General features: G+C 43.7%; 3 protein-coding genes across 6 annotated transcripts in view; 1 reads left to right on the forward strand and 2 right to left on the reverse strand.

The window, feature by feature from the left end:
* The window catches only part of iffo2b (intermediate filament family orphan 2b), a 14314-nt gene extending 11457 nt beyond the window's left edge, over positions 1-2857 (forward strand). The window contains exons 5-8 of the mRNA XM_008319564.3: positions 8-120; positions 1278-1449; positions 1603-1701; positions 2033-2857. Coding sequence (XP_008317786.1) covers positions 8-120; positions 1278-1449; positions 1603-1701; positions 2033-2281 — 633 coding nt within the window. The 3' untranslated portion in view covers positions 2282-2857. The remainder of the gene's footprint in view (positions 1-7; positions 121-1277; positions 1450-1602; positions 1702-2032) is intronic.
* Positions 2858-2997: 140 nt separating this feature from the next.
* terf2ip (telomeric repeat binding factor 2, interacting protein) lies at positions 2998-10994 on the reverse strand. 4 transcript variants are annotated; one of them, XR_001760752.2, is made up of 10 exons: positions 10872-10994; positions 9704-9949; positions 9411-9565; positions 9086-9273; positions 8176-8623; positions 7976-8094; positions 6900-7349; positions 6499-6787; positions 6036-6100; positions 2998-3159 (listed from the first exon to the last, which is right to left on the reverse strand). XR_001760752.2 is itself a non-coding variant. In XM_008319562.3 (8 exons), exons 2-8 carry the CDS (start codon positions 9934-9936, stop codon positions 6566-6568), a joined length of 1815 nt encoding a protein of 604 aa, XP_008317784.1. In that variant the 5' UTR covers positions 9937-9949; positions 10872-10994; the 3' UTR covers positions 6439-6565. The 4 variants fall into 4 exon arrangements, 2 of the variants coding, with proteins under 2 accessions (XP_008317784.1, XP_008317785.1); XR_001760753.2 differs by lacking the exon at positions 6036-6100; XM_008319562.3 differs by lacking the exons at positions 2998-3159; positions 6036-6100 and having other exon boundaries at positions 6439-6787.
* Positions 10995-13384: 2390 nt separating this feature from the next.
* pparg (peroxisome proliferator-activated receptor gamma) overlaps positions 13385-16083 on the reverse strand; it is a 21746-nt gene continuing 19047 nt past the window's right edge. The window contains exon 8 of the mRNA XM_025059815.1: positions 13385-14915. Within this exon, the coding sequence (XP_024915583.1) occupies positions 14668-14915 (248 nt within the window). The 3' untranslated portion in view covers positions 13385-14667. The remainder of the gene's footprint in view (positions 14916-16083) is intronic.

The following is a 16083-nucleotide window of genomic DNA, read 5'->3' on the forward strand; positions in this document are numbered from 1 at the left end:
GCGAAAGACAGCGTCTGATGAGGAGAGTTCAGAGATGGACGCAGAGCCCACCCCCTCAGAGGAGGAGGCCCCCGGGTCGCTCAACATCACAGACGAAATGAAACGCATGCTCAACCAGCTGTAAGCAGTGCCTTCAACACACACACACACACACACACACACACACACACACACACACACACACAGGTCTACTGTGAATGAAACTGAATATTCTTTGCAGTAGTTTTCTGCAAGCTTATCACTCTGTACTGTCATACTGTAATATTACAGTACATACTAGTCTTTCTTCAATTCCTGCGAGTATATCAGTGTTGTTTTCAACTAAACAGGCTAAGATTTGAGCAAATTGTGAGTACATTTAAAGTAGAAGACCTTTGTCTGGTGGTGTGCTGTGAAGTTTTTCTAAAGAAAAATATGTGCCGTTGTGGAACACCGGCTTAGCTGAATTACGGCGAAGACAGAAAACGTCACCTGTTATTTTTCGCAAAAAGGCAAAAATAAAACGTTATGTTGTTCAGGCACACTGGACCTAAGACTTTAAATGGCAGCCACAGCACCCCCTGCAGGGGAGGAGAGGAAGCCACATTCTTCATATTTACAGTTTAAAGTGAAAGTGAATTATTTGTCATTGTGACACACACCACTGCACCACTGCACCACTGCACACAACGAAATGTGACCTGTTTTTAACCCATCACCAAAGTGAACAGTGTGTGGGGACGGTGCCTTGATCAGAACCTGAAACCTTCCAGACCCAAGTCCGCTTCCTTAACCACTAAGCCACCACTGCCACCACTTTTAGTGTTTTTCTATCTGACCCTGACCCAGTAGTGGGCCTTCTCTGACCCTGACCCAGTAGTGGGCCTTCTCTGACCCTGACCCAGTAGTGGGCCTTCTCTGACCCTGACCCTGACCCAGTAGTGGGCCTTCTCTGACCCTGACCCAGTAGTGGGCCTTCTCTGACCCTGACCCAGTAGTGGGCCTTCTCTGACCCTGACCCAGTAGTGGGCCTTCTCTGACCCTGACCCTGACCCAGTAGTGGGCCTTCTCTGACCCTGACCCTGACCCAGTCGTGGTCCTTCTCTGACCCTGACCACATCATCCCCTCCTTCTGTGACCAATCATCTGACCACTGTCTTTGTATCATTGATCCCTGTGTGTGTGGCGGCTGTTACACCTCTGGCCTTCGTCCCTCTCTCTTCTCTTCTCTTCTCTTCTGTCTGCCCCCCCCCCCCCCCCCCCCCCCGACATTGTTCAGATAACTCCTCTGTTGCCAGGCGCGAGACATTTGAAATCGACGATGACTGTGACAGTCTGACGTGGGAGGAGAACGAAGAGACCCTGCTGCTGTGGGAGGACTTCACCAACTACAACGTGCCATTTGCCATCACTGCAGCAAACTGTACAGTGAACGGCCCCAGTGAAGCCAACGGCGAACCCGCTGATCCGGTGAGTCTCTGCCTGCCATCGTGGCACTTTACGCAGCGTACGGTTTCCAAGACTCACGCAAGTTTGTGAGTAGATGAGCGCTGTGTCAGACGTGCACTAATGCATGATGAATGAGGCCTGTGTGTGTGTGTGTGTGTGTGTGTGTTCTCTCAGGACTCCCAGGATGGAAGTCTTGGCAGCCTCATTGATGAAACAGAGTCTCTATTTAAGACCAGAGAGCAGGAGTACCAGGAGACCATCGGCCAAATCGAGGTAGACGACGGCCGCCGGGTTACTGTGTCACAGATACTGTGGAGAGAATGATTTAGTTTGGTTCACATGAAAATATAAAACCAACACTGGGGACAACACATTCAAAAAATGTATTTTAAATTACAATTATGAAAATTGTTGTTAAAATTAAGTCATGGTTTCAAGTTAAAGTTTAAGAAACAAACTGAGGAATTCATCTGCCCCTTTACTCTGACATATACGGCCTGGCTTCTCTGTTATGGATATGCAGATTTATACACACAGCATTCATAATGGCACTGAAGATGTTAATGAACTCATTAACTTTCCTTACCTTCCACTGCTCTTCCAGATGGAACTGGCCACGGCAAAGAGTGACATGAACCGACACCTGCACGAGTACATGGAGATGTGCAGCATGAAGCGAGGCCTGGACGTCCAGATGGAGACCTGTCGACGGATGATAAAAGGCGGCAGGAACTCTCCCTCCGTCAGCTCCGTGGCCAGCAGCGACTCAGGGAACACTGATGAGATCCAGGACGAGAACTCAGACAAGGACCCGGAGGCCGACGCCTCCGTTAGTGGTCCCGTCTCATCCTGACCACGGTTGGTTGCCATGACAACGTGTTCAGAGCTCCGTCCTGCTCCAACCTGGGTCTGTGAGACCTGGTCAGGTCCTGCAGCTCAGGCCCAGACCTGGTGCTTTTATACATTTTAGTCTGAGCGAAGCCCCCCCCCCTCCCCCTCCCCCTCACTGCTGCCTAACTGGACTCTTCCAGAAACTGAAATGTTTTCAACTGGCTGAGGAGTATTTTCTACTAATTCTTACCCGTATTACTGTCCTTTTTTTTCTAAAGGAATTGAAAATAGTACATATTGTGCTTCTTGTTCTGTGAACAATGAATCGTTGTCCACTGAGAAATAAGAGTTTAAAAAAGTCATTTATCTTTGAGTTCTACTGAAGCTGTGGAAGGCTGGAGCCCAGCTCTGTTGGTTGGACTTTCTGGTTTGTTTGAGTGGAAGTGGAGAGATTTACAGTCAGGCGGAACGGAGCGCAGCCTTTTTAACGCCTCAGTGATCATCACTACTGAAGTTCTATGCAATTTAGCTGGCCTTATTTTTGGACTGGCTTCTCACTCTTCGTCACTCTTCATCACCACCAGTACGGTTCCAGCCTTTTCAGCCAGCCAGGTGTTTTCTATGTGTCATTTAAAAGTCTCTTCACACACATCATCAGGAAACTGACAGAGGGACATCACAGTAAAACAGTAAAAACTGGAACAGCGCCCCCTGTGTGAGTTGTTTTTGCTGGTGTGCATTTAAAGCTGGGGTATGCAGGATTTTTGTGTGCGTTACTGACCAGTAATTCTGCTGAAACTGAAGTCATCTCAGAGAGAATTATGCTAATGAAACATTACTCCAAAACAACAGGACAGGGTAGCGTTAGCAATGCTTCGCCAGCATCAGCAGCCGCCGACTCTGCAAAGAAAGAAAAAATAAAGACTGATCAATTGATTGCTTCCAGACTAAAAGATTTCCTGTGAAGGGTCACTCTAATCAGAGACAGGGCCAAAAACCCTGGAGTTCATCCCAGTTCAGGACAACATTATATTATTTGGACAGAGATACAGACCTGTGTGTGTTTTTATTTCCAAGTTCAACACAGTGTCGTTAAGAGAAGAGAATGATGATGTTAACGAAGCCAAACACAGGGAGCCACAGCCTGAAGCTGAACCAAGGATCAGTGCTAACGACAGAAGCACCATCAGTCTGGAACATTCTGAGGTGTGATGTTAATCATGTTGTTTTAGTGATCCTGCCAACAGCAGCTTTAAATGTTGATAAATGACTAAAATGACAGAGAAGTCTGACATAAACCAAAGGACACATTCAACTGTCTCTCCAGGTCACACGTCAATAAAAATCAAGTTTTACACAGTTCCGTCATGCACTTCTGTGTCCTGCAGGGGGCTCTGTTCCAGACAAGACACATTCTGCTTTGTCCCTTCAGAATGTAGGGGGCGCAACATAGAGCTGTAGGCATGTGATGTAATACCCCAGAGGCCTTTTGTTTATATTAGTCTTTCATACATGTGCTCTCTAGCGCTTCCAGTGGGATGGAGTAGAAACTGACAGACGCATGTGATTTTCTTTTCTTTTCTTAAACCACTTCTTTGTATTATAACGTATGTACAGTTTGATGGAAGACTAAGTGCTACTTCTATCTCGAAGCAGGATGCAGGTTATTTCAGCATGTTTTTACGGCTCTTTTATAACAGCCTTGTTTTGTAAATGAATAGCTGCCCTGCAGACTGCCTGCTGGCTTTTTGATTTAAACAATGTTGGTCCTCCAACCAAAAAAAAAAAAAAACTGTGCTGATGTAGCTTTATTCTGCTTTTCTTACTTTTTTAAAGGCATAGTTTAGTCAGTCTACTGTGGTCAGTACTGACCTGAGTCAGCACTGACCTGAGTCTACTGGGGTCAGCACTGACCTGAGTCTACTGTGGTCAGTACTGACCTGAGTCAGCACTGACCTGAGTCTACTGGGGTCAGCACTGACCTGAGTCTACTGTGGTCAGTACTGACCTGAGTCAGCACTGACCTGAGTCTACTGTGGTCAGTACTGACCTGAGTCAGCACTGACCTGAGTCTACTGGGGTCAGCACTGACCTGAGTCTACTGTGGTCAGCACTGACCCGTGTCTACTGTGGTCAGCACTGACCTGAGTCTACTGTGGTCAGCACTGACCCGTGTCTACTGTGGTCAGCACTGACCTGAGTCTACTGTGGTCAGTGTTGCCATAACAACAACTAACAGACCATTCTACAGACCATAACCCTGACCACACAATATTAGCCTAACAATAACCCACAACAGTCTGACCCTGACCCTGACGCTGACCTGCCAATCAAAGCCATGTGTAAATGTCTACAGCAGCACAGGACAATGAGACGGTGAGCCTGAGCCACAGTGGACGGTCCTGACAGATTGGTTTTTCTACATCATGTGATCCTCCTGGTTGAATGTAACGTCTGTGGAGACGTTGTCAGTCGTTAAAGATGACAGACCTGGTGTAGGGCTGTGACATCACAAGGGTTCAACAGTACCAGGGGAACATTCTAGGTCCGTACAGAAGGTCAGGGATCAAACCACAGCTGTGGTCATTCTTACTGTAGAACATCCACCACTGTAACCACCGCGCGGCCTCATGAACACAGGCAGACCAGACTTCTGGAAAGAGTCTGTAAACGCTGAGCAAAGAAAACAAGGAAGTATCAGAGCGAGGATGTCAGCTGTGTATATCAACCAACACACGGCGTGTGACCTGGGTGTATTTCCATGAGGAACCTGCAGGGGTCAACGTTTCAGACTAGAGAGGTTTATTTCAGTGTTGTGGTGGGACTGACGCGTCCATGTTGACATATGGTTTCAAACCTTCGCCTTGTGTCACCTTCAGCACGTCAGGGAGATTAAAACCAGGTGCAGCACCAGGTGTGGCCATAATTGGTTCAAATCCCTCACAGTGACAGATTCTCATCCTTTTTTCTTTTTTGTTTTGTCCTTTTTTCTCTGAAATCCGAGAGTGAGTCAGAAAGTTCAGAGTGACGTTTTAAAGCGTTCAGTTTCATTATCGTGTCTTTGCCGAGTGTTTAGCCGCGTCACATTTTATTATTCAATTGTATTTTTAAATTTGCAAACAACAATCAACAATTTAAAAACCGGGCTATGTCCCACTTTTTTAAATAAATACCTGTTGAAAAGTAAAAGACCTGACTTGAGTCCTAAGCAGAGAAGAAGTAGGTCGTGACCGGGAAAGAAAGACGACCCCTAGGGTTCTGAGGTGGAAACACAGCTGAGAGAATTTACATTCAAATAAAGTTTTATATCATATATGAATTACCCTGCCACCCCCACTCCCACTGTCTTTGAACTTTCTGACTCACCCTCATCTGGGACGTGTTCACGTGGATCTGGGCTGAATATTCTGAATGTACTGAGTTGTTTGGATAAAATGGAATAAAATGGGTGATTGGATAAAGAATGATTTTCTCTGTTGTTTTTTTTTTAACAACAAATAAATGTTTGCTTCAACCAAAGACTATGGAAACAGAAGCACCAGGACCAATCAAAACAGAGAAAATAACTCTGTTATCATGACTCACAGGAAACTGCAAAAAAAAAAAAAAAATCCAGAAACTCCCAGAGTTCCTAGTCCACACAGGTTTTTGAGCCGCGGCTTCAGACGTACAACAACAATCTACCTGTTACTGTAAGGCTACACAACCTCCTAAAGTGGTTCAACCTGAGGGGCCACACTCTGTTCATCAGATTAACACCTGATATGTTTACCTACATAACTATTTTGACTGAAGTCGGACTCATATTGGTTGATGCCCAGCCTTTTCCTCCACTTAAATTCTGTGGTAAAAAAAGAAGAAGAGCAAACTTCAGCTTCAGGTTCATGTTCATTAAAGATACCACTAAGATGAAACCAACTTCAACAGATAGTTTACTGTCATTAACCCTTCTCCAGAGTATCATCCATGTTGTTTGGGTTAAACAAAGAGAAATCCAATTTGAAAGTATCTCAGGAAGCTTCCCTCATGTACAACTAGAGGGAGCCCTAGCATCTCCATCAATACTGTTCTTCAGAACCACATTTATAAACATATTATTAAAAACAGTTACATTTGGCTGCGATCAGGGATGTATTTTATTTTATTTGATGGAATTATTTTTAAAAAATGTAACAAAGAGACTTGGATAGAACTTTATTGGCTTTAAAGGACAAATAGTATATGATAGTATTCTGTCACCTGAGAACATGAGGTCCTGATACGATGGCTGAAGAATGTCCAACTTGAAGATGTGTTTTCCACCGTCTCATCTTTCCAATTCCAGAAACCCGATTCTTTTGACCAGTTCTGCATCACCGTATTTGTCCCGTAGCTGCTGTCGGACCACAGGATCCCCCGAGCGCAGACGACTGTCGTCGGAGCGATTCCAGAACGGTCCAGAAAACCTAGTGGGATTCATGAGGAGGTGGAACGCAGCACAGAAGTCTCCGCTGGTCTTCAGTAGAGCCTTAGTCACACAGTAAAGGTCCTGGGACACAAATGAACATTCAAGGTCAAAAACACACAAACAGTAGGATGTTGGTTTGAAACCATTTTCAAACCAACACAGCGTTCAGCTGAGCAGAAAACCAAACCTTCACCTTATCTGTTCGCTCCATCAAGGTCTGGATTTCCTGAACATCCTCCTCCAACTGGAGCTGAGTGGAACTCACAGCAGAGGCTTTGGTCACAGGTGGCTGTGAGTTGGACAAAGCTGTGGTTCTGTGACCAACCACAGCACGACTGTCTGCCTCCTGAGGTCCACTCTCAAATATGAAGAGGTGGGCCCTGGAGCCTGGATGAGTATCAGTATCATCATCATCATCAGCAGCAGCAGCAGCAGCAGCAGCAGCAGCAGCAGCAGGGGTCTTTGGCTCAGGGGGCTCTGGGCTGATGGTCTGAAGCCTGGGTTCTACCTGATCACTTGGTCCTGGTTCAGGGTTGGACTGCGTTGAGCCCTGTCCTGTAGGCAAGGCTGGTGGTGGTGCCAGTGGTGCATTCTTCTCCTGAGTTACCTCAGGTTGGACATCAACAGCATCATCCTCAGCAGTCTGTAAACATGAATACACAGTTTGAACCTGAGGACAAATTCTAGAGTCAAACCACGGTGAGGACACCAAGTGGGATAGTGCTAACACACTGCTAACAAAGTGCTAACAGACTGCTAACAAAGTGCTAGCAAACTGCAGTCCTAAAAACTGACACCGTTGTTAAATTTAACCAGTGCTTCTCATTTCATTTTCTGTTACGCCCCCCAGGAAGAAGAACATATTTTTCACCCCCCTGCCATTCTCCGCCACGACTATAAATAGTATAATTGGTCTATAAAACTGTTTAGACTCACGTTATAAGTGGAGCACACGTCTGCAGTAGATCCTTATTAACATTCAAGAAAAGAAAGAAATATAGATCAACACCAACGACCCCCACCCAGAGGACAGGGAGGGGGAACCATCCACCATAGGGTCAACGACTCACATGACCATTTAGTAATATTTTAACAGAAAAGCAAAATTAATAAATACCCCAATGACAGGACAGCTATGAAACAAAAATGAATAAAACTATTTTCTGCTGATATTTTTTTTATCAAAATGAGGAAGTCAGGACACACTGGTCTTTCTCCGTTTCCCACCGTAGTCACAGTGAAACAAGCGCTACATACACTTATTCAAACCTTAAATTGATCTTCAAACTCTTTGGTAGCCATCTCCAACATTCCCAGCTCTCTCTGCTCTCCTCCCTCACTCCCATCCTCCAACAGTGACTGGGATTCTTTATCTAAAGACACAGAAACTAAAAGAGAAAACAGAAAGACTTCATACATTTACTGAATGTATGATTGAAGTGGTGGCTCATGACAGGCACATAAAATACCTGGTGGACCAGTGGACACCTGTGCGTCGTCATCCTCCAACGGCTGCTGAAGCTCAGCCACTGTGGCCTCACCGTCTCCTCTGGATCTCTGAGAAGGAGCCGAGTCATCTGTGGTGTCCTTCTCCTCACACACACTCACAGCTGAGGTGGTTTCCCTGACAGACTCTGCTGTTGGCTCCACAAACCGTCGTCCTTTTTTGCGAGGTTCATCCACAGCTGTAGCATCAACATCGAGCCTCCTGCGGGTGGAACGCCTCAGTGGTTGAACCTCTGGTACCAGGGTAGGAGGGAACAGCGATTTTTGTGGAGAGATGGTTGTTTGTGACTGTGCTGGTGTGTCCTCAGCTGGACTGAGGAGAAGGTCCGTCTGTGGAACCAACTGCGTCTCTTCAGCTTCAGGAAGGTTTGGGATTTCTTTTACTTTAGCTTTCCTGGGCTCAGCATCTAACTGGAAGAACATGAAATCTGATTTAAACACCACGACTTACTGCAGAGGCACGGTTCACACCTCATACCTGTATTATGGTGATAACAATAACATCCATTTCCTGTTTTTCTTCAGTGAAAGAAGAAAGTGAACTCCTTTCTGACACACCACTGCACCTGAACAAATTTGACCTTTGTTTTTAACAGAGCACCTCAGTGGTAACTTGACAGCACCACTGGACTCGAACCTGAAACCCAAGTCCGCTTCCTTAACCACTAAGCCACCACTGCCCCAGCACCTCAAACTACATCCTGAATGAGAAGTCAAAACACAACAGGATTTAAAGATTTGTTAAAACCAAGATCCAATCCAGTACCAAGATTTGTTCAAATATACTGCCCTCTAGTGGCTTCATCCAAAACGACCTTCTAACACTGTTGTGTTCTGGAACATGAAAACGACTGTGGTCCGTGCTCTGTTCACCTTCGTGACCTCAGACAGCATCTTTCCCAGTTTCTGTCTGTAGTGATACTTCATGGACTGCCAGCTGTGACTCGTCACCCGCAGCTTCTCCATCTTCTGCCACAGCCGGTTCCCACCAGTCTGTTCCCTGTGCTTGATGACATAACTCAAAATGGCATCATCCTCTTCAGCAGTGTACGAGGACCGCCCTATCAGAATGAGTGTGTACTTAGTGTCTTTTGAATAAAACCTTTGCACAGATTACAGTCTTTGTATTAACGACAGAATCAAAGGCAGAACTCGTGGTGACACTTCGCAGGTTTTTTGACTACAAATAGACGTTTACCTCCTGTGAGTTGCACTTTTTTTCCTTTGCTGTTGAGTTTATCAAAATGTTCTGCAGACGGTCCTGGGGTTTCTTTGGGATTTAACCTGTATTCCTCTAAATTCAACAGTTGATTCTTTTTTACGCAGTCGTCAATGTATGTGGTGGAAACATACCTGAAAAAATACACATCAGTACATGTTACACAACTGGTATCTACAAAGTATTTGGCTAATTAAACATTGAACAGATGAGACCTTGAACCAAAGTAATCCCATTTTAGACTATAAAACTATAATCCCACTAACACCTACCAGTGACTAGTACTCTCAGGAATACAGTCTCGTTCACTGGGGTCAACCAGCAGGATGGCTCCCGGCTGCTGGACTGACGACAGCGACCCCCCTCCAGATGTGATGTGTGACACCAGCTTGTGTTTGATGGGACCAGGTCGCAGGTAGAAAGACATTGGTTTGCCACCAGACACAAAGAGCTTTGAGGAGACCTCAGATTTGACCACATTTTCCTTCTTCCTAGATGGCATCATTTTGGCCCAGCTGCTAATAAGAGAGAAGACAGAACGTCCATCATCCCACAGAGAGACATGTCCTTGTTGTCCATGATTTGTCTGCATTGTCTCTGCACAGCTGCTGGTTTAATTTGTCCCCTGATTTATGATACTGATACAGAAATATAGACAAGAAGTAACCCCAGTACCATGACTGGTAAACAGAACTTACATAATAACACTGAGAAAATGATTTGAAAAAACAAGACAAAATATAATTAACAATACAATCATGTTTATTTTAGAAAGAAGATAAAGTGAACTTCTTGTCACTGTGACACAGCACACCACTGCACCACTGCATGATGGGTTAAAAGCAGAGACTCAATTTCGTTGTGTTTCAATGACAGCGTGTCAGGTAGGTAGCATCAGCACAGTCAGCAGGGGGCAGCTGTCAGGGCCCAGGGTGTGTGTGTGTGTGTGGGGGGGGGGTACAGTACAGTACACCGACAGTAACAACATTAAAAAGACTAGTATTACCGTGCCCGATACCACTCTGAACAAATTAAATACATGAAATATCAAAGACGAGTGGACGAGCTACTAAAACAAAGATAACGTCTACGTGGAGTTTTGTCTTCTCGTGAAAGTTGTAACTAGCGCCCCCAAACGGGCCACAACTATATTACCAACGATTAACTGCAACATCGTGTGTTGCTATTTTAGGCAAAACAGACACAACAATGACGATAAATTAAAAAGTGAACTTGATTGGTTTAAAATTGTAAACTACAGCCCAGAGAACAGTACACATTACAAGGTGACGCTGAATTTACGTTTTCTCTGCTCAAACACGTTCAAAAACCAAGGCCGCATTTCGACGTATTTCAACTAAAAACGAAGTTTAACCTTTTGATAAACTGTAATCATATTTACTGTTTAATTAAAGAAAATGTTGGTAAGTAAGACGTTACCTCGCCTTCTCTTTCCCGCTGCAAAAAACAAAGACCACTTCCGTGTTTCAGTCTTCTTCGACGAAGAGTTTCGATGAACTGACTCATTACCGCCCCCAGTGTCTTATCTGCAGCGCAACCAAAATGGTTTAGAAAATGCCAACATTTATGGGGAGTAAAGATATAATATTTCATGAAATACACTTCAAGTACTTAAGTACTCCACGAACCAAAGCAATACACAATATTTTAGTTTTGATGCAGAGCAGTGAGCGCCATGCTCACCGTCCCCACACACTGCTCCTCGGCCGATTAAACAGAGGACTCCCCTCAGACCCCCCTCACTCCCCCTCAGACCCCCCTCACCCATCGGTTGCTTGAACATAGATGGCCAGGACATAATCACAGTGAGAGGTGGATCTATTTTCTTAAAAGGTTCAAATTAGTGACTGTGCTGGTAATGTGGGGTCGGCTTATCAAAACAGTTCGGTGATAGAACGTGGAAGCGGAAATGTCGACAGCTGCGAGAGGCAATATTTGTTACAGCCTGCAGATGGCAGCAACGTAGAGCTAATATACTGTCAATATAACACGCTATCGTATATTACCATTATTTAGCATGGGTTGCTTGGGTCATTGAATGACAAGGTCGGAATCGTTTGCCTGTGCTTAAAAAGATCAGATAAGCATATTTATTTAACAGTATATGTTGTATTCAGAATATAGAACGAAATATAGAATTATTCTTGTCCAAACCCGCCAAAATAAAACAGTTTCAGCTGTACATTTTCCACAGCAGATCAACAAGAAAATGTATGTTTATTTATTTTATTCATATTCTGTTTTATATTCTGGGGATTGGTGATAGTTTCTATTCAACTGCTTCTGTCTTTTAGCAGCTAAGTCGGTACAATTGCACAGTGTTGAGTCATAGTTGGTCACTTACATTGCATCAGGTTCTTACGAATGGTGTTAAAGTGTAAGAGAATGAGTGAATAATTAGGAAAATATTCACCTGATCCACCCTGCCTTTAGAATTAACGACAACGACAAATGTGTGTAGGCGGAAACACGAGACGTTTCAGATCATGTGAGGATTACTGCTATTGTTATTTTGAAAGTTCAGAGTGTGGTGTTGAAATGATTCCTGTCTGATATTTACAGTTTTATTTGACTTGTTTTTGTTATATTATTTTAATTAAACATTATTAGGATATTGAGAAACAGAGAACAGTTTGTGGAACCAGTCACTGTCCAGTTTGAACACATTCTACCAAATATCTAAGTGTTTTCCTTACAGCTCAAAAAACAATGAAACCTCCATCTAAATTCCTATTCTATTTTTCATGTAAACACGAGGTTAAAATATCAATTCTCTCCCTCCAGATTAGCAGGTGTATCACGTCAGATGAACGCAGGGACAAACATTCACACGTATCAGGTTTCACATTGTTGGGAGTGAAATTCCTCCTTGACAGTAAAACAAAAAAGGATTTAAAGAAAATGAAGCTTTTAAGGAGGTCAAACAAAAACAGAGGGTCCTGGTGTAAATCTGGACTTGGCGCCGTGCGCTCAGACAACAGCAGAAAGATACTCGCCGAAATTATTTGGCAGATCGACTCAGGAATTTTGGCAGGGCTCGGTCCACAGAGACTGGCCTTTACAGAGTGAGGCTGTGCTGACTCAGCACAAAGAACACATTCAGTTCCAATCATCAGATGTTTGAGAAGAGCCTGAGAAGACCATCAAGCCCCGACCATCAGCTGTCCTCAGATGTTCACACAGCCGTGACTAAAATGTCACAGCGACATCAGATTGGAACCGTTCAAAGAAATACTATAGTCAGGTAGGCTGTACTATGTCGGCGGAGTATCTCTCCACCACAAACCACCAGATACAAGTGAGTTTGATGAATCTGAAAATGTTCCACACACACACACACACACACGCGCGCGCTCTGGTGTTGGGGCTGAATGGGTTTAACATCCTGAAGAAAGTAAAGAAAAGAAACTAAACACAAACCCTGAGTACTAGGGAGTATTATTGGAGCCACAGGAGTATTTGAAGGTAACGACCGCTTTCACTAATGTAACATCATGAATTCCCACAACACTGCGTCCCCTTCATCTCTGCGCTGTTTCCTAATCCAGTTTTGTACCCACAACCCACCCGAGGTGTTTAGTTTTCAGAGAGGAAGAATGACGTCACCCCAAATGAACCCTGTGAGACCAATCACTGCCCAGACGGGGCATTTACAGCCCTGTGTAAATGAACAGGTGTCAGGTGACCTGATGAGTCACAGGTGACGTCATGCTCCTACAATGACATTTCATAAACTAAAATAAAAATCCCCACATTGTGCAAGTTTTCATCAGATCCTGAAAAAAAAAACATTTTCAGAGTTGAGATTTTTTTTGTTTTGTTTTTTAACATACAGCCATAAAACCTTTCTATCAGTGGAGGTCACACATCACGAAAAACATCAACTGGAATTTTCTTTGTACAGAACATTTGTCAACTCATTTTAAGACAAGTTGCGAAAATAAATCTTTATTTATGAAAATACAAACTTTTCATTTCCACATCTCAACAAATGTTTCATCACTGTAGAACTCCAGGGCAGAGTCTTATTATTATTTCAAAAGGCTAAAATTTATTTTTGTTTTGTTTTTTCCTGAATTCAACATTGTTTATTTTTGAAGGTTGAAAACTCACATAAATAAAATGTAATTCAGCTGAAATGCTGATTCAGTCAAACCGGTCAAAGCTGGTTGTGTCCAGACCAGGGTCGCGTCGTGATACGGTTTAGTTCATGAAATCTGAGAACTCTTTTACTCTCTTGTATATAATAAACATGTAAAGCACCACAGGGACTCCCACAAAAAGTTACAAACATTTTATTCATAACATTTATCCCCTCAGTTGTTGACACCCCCCTAGAAAACATTTGTGCGATTGGTCGACACCTGACACTTGGTGTAAATACAATAAAATGCTGCAGCAAAAATTAAGATTCACTTTCATACAATTTGAAAACAAAAACAACTAGTGCTAAGAAGCCAATTGTGTTTGACACATTCTTATGAAAAAAAAAAAAACACACAAGCGAAGCAACTATATTATACATGATATGTGTATAATATACATAATAAGACGAAGAAGAGAAAAGGCACAGTGTGACGTGTACATATTCATAGTTTAACAAAGAGCTGACATCAGCGTTGTAACGTGCGTCTTGTTGATGTCACACTTTCTCACAGTTGAAGTGAAGTGAGTTACAGCCATTAATCTGATTTGACTCTGGATAAAGATGATCAGGACCTGATCTCACCCTGAGGCCTCAACAGAAACACCAGAGTCCAGTGTGGTGTGTGATCCGGGTGGGACGCGATCATTTTGAAGTTCCCTTTTAAGGTTTAAAACTTAATCTGGAGTTGGGATTAGAAGTGGAGTCAGATTAGGATTATAATGTATTGTAATGATAATGATTTGGTTCCAGGGAACAGGACCTGCTGGTGTGAAGTGCGTCGGCAGAGGTACAGGATACTGTGAGGCTAAACACAGATAAGCAGCTGTATAACAACACGTACTGTACTGTGTGACTGAGGTGAAGAATATTCACAGTGGTACATTTGTCCTAAAGGCACGTGAAGCAGACGGTGACGAGAACCTCATCAAGAAAAACATCTGGTGGTCCACACCGGTGCAGAGGCATTAGCTCTACTCTGTGTTTCTGTGTTTCTGTCTCGACAAACACGTTTGTTTTGTGTGTGTGTGTTTCATTATTTGTTTCTGTTTTTCAGATGAAGTCAGTGGATTAATACAAGTCCTTCATGATCTCCTGCAGCAGCGGGTGTAAGCACATGTCCACCTCCGTCTTCTTCAGCAGCTGGATGAGGTGCACGTGGTCCGTGACGATCTGACGCAGGTCCGTCATCTTCTGCAAAAGTTTGGCAAACAGCTGCGGTGAGTCTGGGTGGTTCAGCTTGAGACGGAGCTCCAGGGAATGGAGCACCGTCTCCTGGAGCTGCTCGATGGGCTTCACGTTTAGAAGACCGGGACGATCTGGAGCCGACCAAAGAGACCAAAAACAAACACACAGAAAAGGGTTAAAAATAAGGAACCAGAAGACGAAGGTTAGGTGAAAACTGAGTGCATTTTCCGTGGTTTCCTGTGACTTTGCTGCTATTTACAAAAGGCTCCTTATCTTTATTCCCTGCCCTAATCTTTGTCATTTAAGTTAATAACTGACTCAAACGTCAGATTTAATCTTGATTGGGTTCAAGGCCTGACTTTAATCAAGCAGCCACATGCAAACCAGCAATATAAGATGAAACACCCGGACCTTTTCAACAAGAACAGCTGACAGTAAGTTGTTGTCTCGTTCAAACATGAATGGACAAATGCAGCGGAGCATAAACGACACCATTCTGTGTGAATCAGTCAAAGAATATTCAACTATTATTATAATGTAGTCAGCGTTTATTCACTCCCCCCCAACCCCCCAACTCCCCACACACACTGATAGACAGGTCAAGGCTGGCCACATTACAACACATTACACTCACGGTTGTTGTCATGCTCTATTTCTGTCACGAAACATTTTATTGTTGCCATATAATACCAGTAAAGTTTAGATTTAGATCAATCCCACTTCAGGAAGTGAAACGCTGGTGCAATCCCACGTCCTTAAAGAAGTAAATGTTGTTAAGCTAAACATTTTATTGGAGACATTTGTTGCTTTTGTTCTGTGGATAATGTTTGGTGCAACATTAACGAGAGAACACAATAAAGAATTAATGAATAAAATAAAAAATAAAATGTCACTTTTGGGGGTCTGAATTTCTTAGTGTGAGCCATAGGGGGCTCCACTTGAGTAAAAGTTTTCATGACTGTTTTACAAGGCAAAAAACATGACAAAGAGTAAAGTGTCTTAAACCGACACAGACACATCCGTGTGGTGAGAAGATGATACTACATGTTGATGCCAGTGCTGAAACACCAACGTCGAACACAGACAAAAACCAGTGCAGTGTGGATGTGTTTCCTGCCACAGACCAGCGGCTGTGCTAAAAACAAACATCTGAACTGCTGTCACTTCAACCCAAACACAGACGGAACTGCTGTTCTAGTTGACAAACTCTACAGACAAAAACAACTGACTAAAACTGGACATAAATTAAAAGAAGAAGCATTTGACACAGAGACTAGACCAAAACACCCCCCGACCCCC

This window comes from Cynoglossus semilaevis, chromosome 11 (genome assembly GCF_000523025.1).
Source record: "Cynoglossus semilaevis isolate Cse_v1.0 chromosome 11, Cse_v1.0, whole genome shotgun sequence".
Classification (NCBI taxonomy): Eukaryota; Metazoa; Chordata; class Actinopteri; order Pleuronectiformes; family Cynoglossidae; genus Cynoglossus; species Cynoglossus semilaevis.

Excerpts from the sequence above, each read along its gene's own strand:
- terf2ip (XM_008319562.3), bottom strand. The coding sequence starts at position 9,936 with ATGATGCCATCTAGGAAGAAGGAAAATGTGGTCAAATCTGAGGTCTCC. Across the intron at positions 9,274-9,410 it reads AAAAGTGCAACTCACAGGAG|GGCGGTCCTCGTACACTGCT; the intron begins GTAAACGTCTAT and ends TCATTCTGATAG. Across the intron at positions 7,350-7,975 it reads AGTTTGAAGATCAATTTAAG|ACTGCTGAGGATGATGCTGT; the intron begins GTTTGAATAAGT and ends TCATGTTTACAG.